Source organism: Coregonus lavaretus (genome assembly GCF_964263955.1).
Source record: "Coregonus lavaretus genome assembly, contig: HAP1_SCAFFOLD_1296, whole genome shotgun sequence".
Taxonomy (NCBI): Eukaryota; Metazoa; Chordata; class Actinopteri; order Salmoniformes; family Salmonidae; genus Coregonus; species Coregonus lavaretus.
In genome coordinates, this window is record NW_028163781.1 from 129015 (window position 1) to 138448 (window position 9434).

Consider the following 9434-nt stretch of genomic DNA (forward strand, 5'->3'; position numbering starts at 1 on the left):
CCTCTCTCCCTCTACCTCTGGTCACAACTGCACTAAGCCAGAGGGGGAGTCATGTTATCAAAGAACTTACTCAGTGGTAGGCGGCCTCAGGAGGAGTAAACCCCTCGTCTCCTCTATCTGATAAAAGCAGTTTCTTTTGAAGATGAGGATGTGTACTGGGGCTAGGCTGCTGTTGTGTTGAACTCATACAGAGAGGGGATAGCAATTAGATGAAAAATTAAGCAGGATCAAGCTCCACATTACTGGGGAGTGGTGGTCGTGCACTTTAAAATGAATCATTCTGTGTGTAATAGTTCACATGAATTCATCCAAAGTGGATCAGACATGTCATTAACGGAACCAGCTCAATAAAACATGCATCTGTTCTAATGGATTCTCTCTAAAGATACTCTTGTCTTCTCCACTGTCACGCTGTACGTTGGAGTGGACGGATCTGGGGAGCACTACGCTGAATGTTAAGGGGCCAGTATTGATTGATTGGCCAGTATTGATTGATTGATTTGCTCAACAACAAACTTCTCTCTAACTCAGAAAAACATTAGATATAATTCAACATTGAAGTACACCATAATCTATATTTACATATTATTTGCTTTACACATTGCAGCAGCCGAGAATTAGCCTACAAGGTTGTCGCCTGAAGCAGTGATGAAAACGAATGAAATGTAAATTAGTTCTAAAAAAATATGAATTAGTCAAATTAAATAAAAAGGATGTGAAGCACATAGAACAACAAAAATATAGGATATATAGGATATATAGGATATGAATCAACACACTCATTTGTCTTTTTTATCACCTACACTACAGTCGTGGTCAAACGTTTTGAGAAGAGACACAAGTATTGGTCTTCACAAAGTTCGCTGCTTCAGTGTTATGAGATATTTTTGTCAGATGTTATTATGGTATACTGAAGTATAATTACAAGCATTCCATAAGTGTCAAAGGCTTTTATTGACAATTACATTAACTTTATGCAAAGAGTCAATATTTGCAGTGTTGACCCTTATTTTTCAAGACCTCTGCAATCCGCCCTGGCATGCTGTCAATTAACTTCTGGGCCACATCCTGATTGATGGCAGCCCATTCTTGCATAATCAATGCTTGGAGTTTGTCAGAATTTGTGGGTTTTTGTTTCTCAATGGGATTAAGGTCTGGGGAGTTTCCTGGCCATGGACCCAACATTTCGATTGTTTGTTCCCCGAGCCACTTAGTTATCACTTTTGCCTTATGGCAAGGTGCTCCATCATGCTGGAAAAGGCATTGGTCGTCACCAAACTGTTATTGGATGGTTGGGAGAAGTTGCTCTCTGAGGATGTGTTGGTACCATTCTTTATTCATGGCTGTGTTCTTAGGCAAAATTGTGAGTGAGCCCACTCCCTTGGCTGTGAAGCAACCCCACACATGAATGGTCTTAGGATGCTTTACTGTTGGCATGACACAGGACTGATGGTGTTTTCCGGATGCCCCAAACAATCGGAAAGGGGATTCATCAGAGAAAATGACTTTACCCCAGTCCTCAGCAGTCCAATCCCTGTACCTTTTGCAGAATATCAGTCTGTCCCTGATGTTTTTCCTGGAGAGAAGTGGCTTCTTTGCTGCCCTTCTTGACACCAGGCCATCCTCCAAAAGTCTTCGCCTCACTGTGCGTGCAGATGCACTCACACCTGCCTGCTGCCACCACCGATCCCGCAGCTGAATCAACTTTAGGAGATGGTCCTGGCGCTTGCTGGACTTTCTTGGGCGCCCTGACGCCTTCTTCACAACAATTGAACCTCTCTCCTTGAAGTTCTTGATGATCTGAAAAATGGTTGATTTAGGTGCAATCTTACTAGCAGCAATATCCTTGCCTGTGAAGCCCTTTTTGTGCAAAGTAATGATGACGGCACGTGTTTCCTTGCAGGTAACCACGGTTAACACAGGAAGAACAATGATTTCAAGCACCTCCCTCCTTTTAAAGCTTCCAGTCCGTTATTCTAACTCAATCAGCATGACAGAGTGATCTCCAGCCTTGTCCTCGTCAACACTCTCACCTGTGTTAACGAGAGAATCACTGACATGATGTCAGCTGGTCCTTTTGTGGCGGGGCTGAAATGCAGTGGAAATGTTTTTTGGGGGATTAAGTTCATTTTCATGGCAAAGAGGGACTTTGCAATTAATTGCAATTCATCTGATCACTCTTCATGACATCCTGGAGTATATGCAAATTGCCATCATCAAAACTGAGGCAGCAGACTTTGTGAAAATTAGTATTTGTGTCATTCTCAAAACCTTTGACCACGACTGTACAGTGAATGGAGGCTTGTAATGCCCAAGCCAGATCAAGCTATGCAGCAGGTGACAGATAGTGAGTGCCACTCCAGTCTCAAGCACCACTCTCAGTGTGTCAGGTACTGGTACTCTCCTCACCTCCTACACAACTCCCCTCAGCTTTCACAGTCAATCATAGAGCTGCTGCTGCTAGACTGGATAGGGGCTTTCTCGCCTGTCTGGAACAACATGCTGTTTGCACTACATGTGTCATATCAGTCAAATCAAATTCACTGAAAAGCATCTGTAATGCCATGATAACAACAGATTTAGATATCAATGTGACCTCACCTCTCCATTATTTCCCTTGAAAGTACCCTATTTACAACGTTGAACATGCCCTCACCCTACGAAGCCAGTTTCCCCTGCAATGATGCTAACTAGTCAGTCCACTTATATTCTGACTCGTTTATCTAAAGAGAATTCCCAATGCGAAAGCTTTACACTCCCATTGTCAGACTCGCGCTCTACACCCCCTCCTGAAGGTAGACACCGTAAAGCTCATTGAGAATCACAGTGTTTTTCATCTATGGTGACCTTTGATTTTCATCTGCCAAGACATGCAATTTCATCGTATTGCCTAGTGGGAACCTATACCTATAGGGAAGGGCTGGCCACCAACATGATGAGATTTACTAAGATAACTGTGTGTGTGTGTGTGTGTGTAGAGGGTCCTGAGGGCAGATGGGGGGACAGAGACAAACAGAGACACAGTGAGTGAATGAGAGAGACCGCAGGGTGTATTGGATAATTAAAGCTTTGCATATGTGTCTTTCAGTGTAAGTCTTTAAAATCCTCTACTTCCTGGTGTGGTTGTGAAATCATTCCCCTGCACATTTGAATTGCCTCTTCCCTAAGGTGAAGGATTTAATTAATGAATTTACTGTAGTACATTTCAGCCAGAAACAACTGAACACAATACAACCAGGTCTCCAAATCTTAACACAACAAAAACGTTTAGTGCATCTTTTAATTTGCTTCAGGACAGCTCATATGATTGACATGTTAAGTTATAATGTGCATGATGTACAAAGCTGGATATGCATTAAAATATATCTGGTTAGATCAAGATTAGATGAGCTACAAAACCAAGTGAAGCTCAATCTAAATAATCAGCTCCTGTATTTCTTTATAACCAGAACCCAAGACATTTCAGTCATTGTTTCGCCTGTCAAAAATAAACTGGTACTTTCATCAAGTAGTCTTCATCCATAGAAGTGTAACTGTTATAGTATTGCACGTAGCATGGCCATGTGTGTTACGTTGACAGGTGTGATCTTTGAAATACTTATGTTCAGTGGTAAGAAATGCTGCAATTCATTTTGTGTGAAAAAGGAACAAATGTACCATGACATGATGTACTTTCATGTTATTAAAAAGTAAATACCACGCAGGGTAAGGTTTATAAATGGTACCTTCCACCTTCCTACAGAGTACAAATTAGAGACATAATTGTAAAAAGGCGAAGATCGCATGGACATCCTTTCTATATACCAATGTCCAATATAAAATACTCTTCCTCCAAACGACATGTCCTAGACTTCATGAAAACACAACTTGAATTTCATGGACATTTCGTTCCATTTTCACCCAGATTGATTCAGTAATGATGTCTGAAAGGATACATGTAAAGAGGCAGATGGACTGACTGCAGCTGGAAACATCCAGATAAGAGCCTCTCTCATTAGGTTAATAGATGAGCTACATCTTACCAGAGTGAGCACTCATAGCTTAGACAAACTCTGCAGGATTGACATAGTTCTGTCTGGCAGTTTGATGTTCCACAAGGAAAAAACTGGATGATTGTGAGCTGCATTACTTAGCAGCACATCTAGTTGGTGTCTTACCAACCTCATGTATTTCACAAGAGTGAGAGAGAATAAAGGGTTCTCTGACGCATTTTAGAATAATTTAACTGCATCAAACGCCAAGCACTTAAATCAGATCACTGTGGGCTTTAGGTATTCATGAATTAATTAAATAAATACATTTAATACAAATATAATTTAATTAATTAAATACATTTACGTAGGTGTGTAATGTATTGCGTAATGTATTCCCATTGGTATGCATCACCTACTGTGAGTACTACAACATCAACCTGTGAGAGAGAGAAAGAAAGAGAGAGTAAATGTACTGATTCTGAAGACTGGTCTGCTTAACCATCAGTCTCTCTCAAACAGAACCACAGGCTGCAGAACAGACCAGAACAGACCAGAGGCAACAGCAGCAGCACAGCCATAGCAACTAGCTGAAGAATAATAACTCTCTGTAGGAAGATGTCTAATATGCCAACAGCAGGTTGGAAATTCTCATTACTTCTTAAACAAAAGGAAGATGTAATGATCAGAGCTAATGAAACGCTCACAAAGTCCTGCTTTTTGGGAGGACCGACAGCAAAGATAACATCACAATGTAGCGGGTGTGAGTGGACTGGGAGATAGATTGAGATGTTGTAAGACATGGTAGTGACGTCTCATAAACAACCCCAGACCTCTCTCTCTGTGGTCAGAGCAGAGGAGTGTACAAGGACCGGACTGTTCAAAGAACTCTGGTACAGAGAGAGACAGACAGTGAGCTGAAGATGTTGACCTGAGGTTTCAGTGCTGCTGGGTAATTGGCCATTCATCCTTTGTGTGTCATTCACCAGCTCAGAGAGCCCAGCGGTCACGTCCTTAGCGACCAGAGAGAATGACTGTCCATCTGTGTTTCAAAGCACCAGAGAGAGAGACAGAGAGAGTGAGGCAGACACACACACAGAGAGCGAGAGACAGAGACAGAGAGAGAGACAGAGCTGCTTTCCTTCCAGCCTCAAAGAGCCTCTGTGGGTCTCTGGCATCGCTGCTAACCACAGGAGTCAGGTCCATCAGTTCAGTCTACAGTGCATAGAAAGACATTGTTCCAAAAAACACATTGGCCGGTGGCCTAACAACATCTATTTTCTCTCACACACTCTCTCACACCCTGTGTCTTCTCTCTCTCACACACACACGTCGCTTTCACACAATGTCCCGTTGACACCTCAGGCTGTGAGGTTGAGATATGTCAGGTCTGACACTCCATAATCAGCCCTGGAACGCATGAATCTCCTCGTCACTGAAACAATACTGTCTCATCAACCTGAGAAAGAGAGGAGGGAGATTGAGAGAGGTGAGAGGGGGACTCAGACAAAGCCTAAAGGTGGGAAAAGTAATCCAAAGTTAACCAATGTTATACAAGTTAACTTCCTTGCACTGCATAACCTGAAATGGTTTGAATCTACTACATCAACATTAACATAAAAACATACTGCATGGGTTCTACATTTAGAAATGTAAATGCCTAACTGGAGTGTGTATAGGGGTGTGGAGTGTCACTCACCCCACAGTCAGCTCGGTGAAGGCTGAGGGGCCACACACACACACAAAGACCTTTGAGCCCTCAGGCCTAACCAGGAAGTCAGTCAGCATGGAGGCCTCAACTCGCCCCTTCCTGCCTGTCCACCCATCACATGGCTCTGACAGAACATACTCCACCTGGAACCTGGAACCATAGAATAGAGCACAATAGAACCTATCACACGGCTCTGACAGAACATACTACACCTGGAACCTGGAACCATAGAATAAAGCAGAATAGAACCTATCACACAGTTCTGACAGAACATACTCCACCTGGAACCATAGAATAGAGCAGAAAAGAACCTATCGCATGGTTCTGACAGAACATACTCCACCTGAAACCTGGAACCATAGAATAGAGCAGAATAGAACCGATCACACAGTTCTGACAGAACATCCTCCACCTGGAACCATAGAATAGAGCAGAATAGAACCTATCACACGGCTCTGACAGAACATACTCCACCTGGAACCATAGAATAGAGCAGAAAAGAACCTATCACACAGTTCTGACAGAACATACTCCACCTGGAACCATAGAATAGAGCAGAAAAGAACCTATCGCATGGTTCTGACAGAACATACTCCACCTGAAACCTGGAACCATAGAATAGAGCAGAATAGAACCTATCACACAGTTCTGACAGAACATCCTCCACCTGGAACCATAGAATAGAGCAGAATAGAACCTATCACACAGTTCTGACAGAACATACTCCATCTGGAACCATAGAATAGAGCAAAAAAGAACCTATCACACAGTTCTGACAGAACATACTCCACCTGAAACCCGGAACCATAGAATAGAGCAGAATAGAACCTATCGCATGGTTCTGACAGAACATACTCCACCTGGAACCTGGAACCATAGAATAGAGCAGAATAGAACCTATCACACGGCTCTGACAGAACCTCCTCCACCTGGAACCATAGAATGTAAGAAACGAAAATGCATCTTCTGCCTTACGAATTGACAGATGGGTCATCAGAACATACTGTACACTCTGAGTAACCATAGAGATCAAGAGAGAGAACATTCTCTGCCTAGCGGCAAGACTAGATGTACAGTCCATGCATGTGTTAATGCTGCTTCACAGGTAATGTAGTCAATATGGTAATGATGTGATCAAAGGTTATGTTGGGGAGTATTCACACACCATGAAGACATGCAATCATAGACATCTGGAGCGGGCAAGAACACACACACACACACACACACACACACACGCGCTAATGATCAGATTCACCACAGAGGGTCAGTCTTACTGACATCTAACGCAGCCAGCCTCATAATGACCACCCTCAATACGAACACACAGTGCAACCGCACACACACACACCTCTCATCTTTAGCAGCGAGGCTGTCAAGTTCAGAGTGCCACAGGATGTCTCTTTCTTGTCGGTTGAAGAACATCAGCTTGGTTTTCCTAGAACACACAAACATCTAATGCCGTCAGAACAACGTGCCCTTTACAATGTACACAAATCCTTAGAAAGAGAACAATGACAGCCATGCAATAACACAGGAGTAAATCAGAGTATAGCCTCCTTCAGTTTCTATTCAGTCACAAGCATCAATGAAATACTCTGAAAGAAAGAGATCATCCACAATATAGCAGTATATATTGATAGGATAGGCAGAATATTTTCCATACTGCTTATACCTATCCAATTCTTTCATATCTACATGAAGTGCTTAGGGGGAAGGGGCTATACTAGGGGTTGTTTCTGGGTGGAGCCATGACAGCGTATTTCACCTGAGTGAGCCCAGGTCCTGGAGGGCCAATCGGATCACCCGAGCCATGGGTGTGAACCCCGTGCCGGCTGCTAACAGGTAGAGGTGAGTGACCTCACGCAGGAGGCGGAGACTGAACGGACCATCCGGGCTGCTGACAGACAGGTGGTCACCTAGGCAACCAGGGAAGAGGAGAGAAGGAAACCATTAAGCTGAGAAACCACACAAACACAAGAATAAGCAATAACAGATGGCAATAAAAAATGAGTACAAATCAGGATAGCTTGAATAATGAATACAGAAAGTGTCTGTCATTTCCTACCATCAGCTATCCATTTCCTCTTACATTATGTTTCTGTTTGTACTGTCCAGCTACTCTTTGTTATTAGGTGTTATCTAGATGTAATGTATATCAGTGAAAGGCACATGGTACCGTTATAATGGAGACGTTTTCTCTTCTTTAACTGACTGACTGGGAACTAAACATCCTCCATCTGTCCCAATGTTGCAGCTGGGCCTGCAGCACCAGGCAACCAGACACACACGTGCGCAAGTTCACGTGCACACACGCACAACACTAGGAAATATTCAGGTAATGGGGGCCAGATGAGGAGAATTACATAGCCTGAAGCCCTGTCAGTGAGCATAGTTTACACCGAAAGATAGAGACAGAAGCGTCTATATTTCCTGTCCACTTCTGTGCAGATGGACTGGTAGGACAATGACTTTTCCAGGAAGGAGAAGGTCATGGATTTAGATATGTATTGATTCCACTGTTAAGAGGACAAGACAAGACAAAGCCAGGAAATCCGATCTTGGGGGTGGGAAGGAAAGGAAAGGAAAGATGGGTTATATTCTGGCGCCTGACTATGTATAAGGCTAGACTCTGGAGAAGGGGTCAGGAGGATAGATGAGATAAAATGGACCTTTTATGAGTCTTTAAATAGAAACTAATTACACCATCAATCCTGTTTGGGAGCTGAGCAATCTCCCCCTGTAATTGATTTATCTGAATAGTAGCCTGCTTCTGCTGATGTATGATAGAGAGAGAGAGAGAGAGAGAGGGAGAGGGAGACAGAGAGACAGAGAGAGAGAGGACAGAGAGAGAGGGAGACGAGAGAGAGTGGTAGACAGAGAGAGAGGAGACAGACAGAGAAAGAGGGACAGAGAGAAAGGGAGACAAAGAGAGAGAGAGAGAGAGAGAGAGAGAGAGAGAGAGAGAGAGAGAGAGAGAGAGAGAGAGAGAGAGAGAGAGAGAGAGGAGAGAGAGAGAGAGAGAGAGAGAGAGAGAGACAGGATGGAGAGAAAGATGAGGAGAAAAGATAGGGTCTAAATAGGGCTGTGACGATTATAGAATTTTGGTAACGATTAATTGTCATGCAAATGGACACAGTTATTGTAATAATTGTCATTTTTGTGAAAAATGTTTTGAGCTTGTAATGCATCCTTTAACATTAGCTATGACATACCTAATAAATACAACACAGCATTGGTGACACCCCTATCTCAAAACAAATGGTTTGTTTCCGCTTGGAACTTTTGGAAATGAAGCTTCTCCTCCCGACCGTGCCGTTCTGCTCGTAAAATGACTACCAATGTACCCACTTCATGTTAAACTTCAAAATGCTAATATCTACTTGAATGTCAAAGTACATAATTGTCCATAATTGTTTGTTACACGATTATACGATAATTGTGCCAGCCCTACACTACTTGTAACATTTGACATTTAATACTCAAAATACTTAATGAGAATAGAAGTGCAAAGTGCTACTATTAATCATAACAATATCCCTAATCACAATGGTAAGAGTATAGTCCTTGCACCTTTGAATGTTAATGTCATATCATGTTATTACTAACGGTCATCTAAATGCATTACCCTATCATTATCACAATAAATGTCTTGTTATTGCAATTTAAAGACTAAATGTTGTTAGAGGTTTTTTATTTTAATCGACGCCAGGAGATACCTTTTGTTTAGGCCACCTAGTCTAACTTGTGTATGC

At 42.6% G+C, this 9434-nt stretch overlaps 1 protein-coding gene across 1 annotated transcript; it reads right to left on the reverse strand.

The window, feature by feature from the left end:
* Window positions 1–3262: 3262 nt before the first annotated feature.
* Window positions 3263–7598, reverse strand: LOC311117780 (cytochrome b5 reductase 4-like; the record flags this gene model as incomplete). The annotated part of the gene is made up of 4 exons (XM_084192694.1): window positions 3263–5430; window positions 5671–5832; window positions 7031–7117; window positions 7448–7598. Coding segments are annotated over 4 exons (455 nt in total), but the record flags the coding sequence as incomplete, so codon positions are not given.
* Window positions 7599–9434: the final 1836 nt, after the last annotated feature.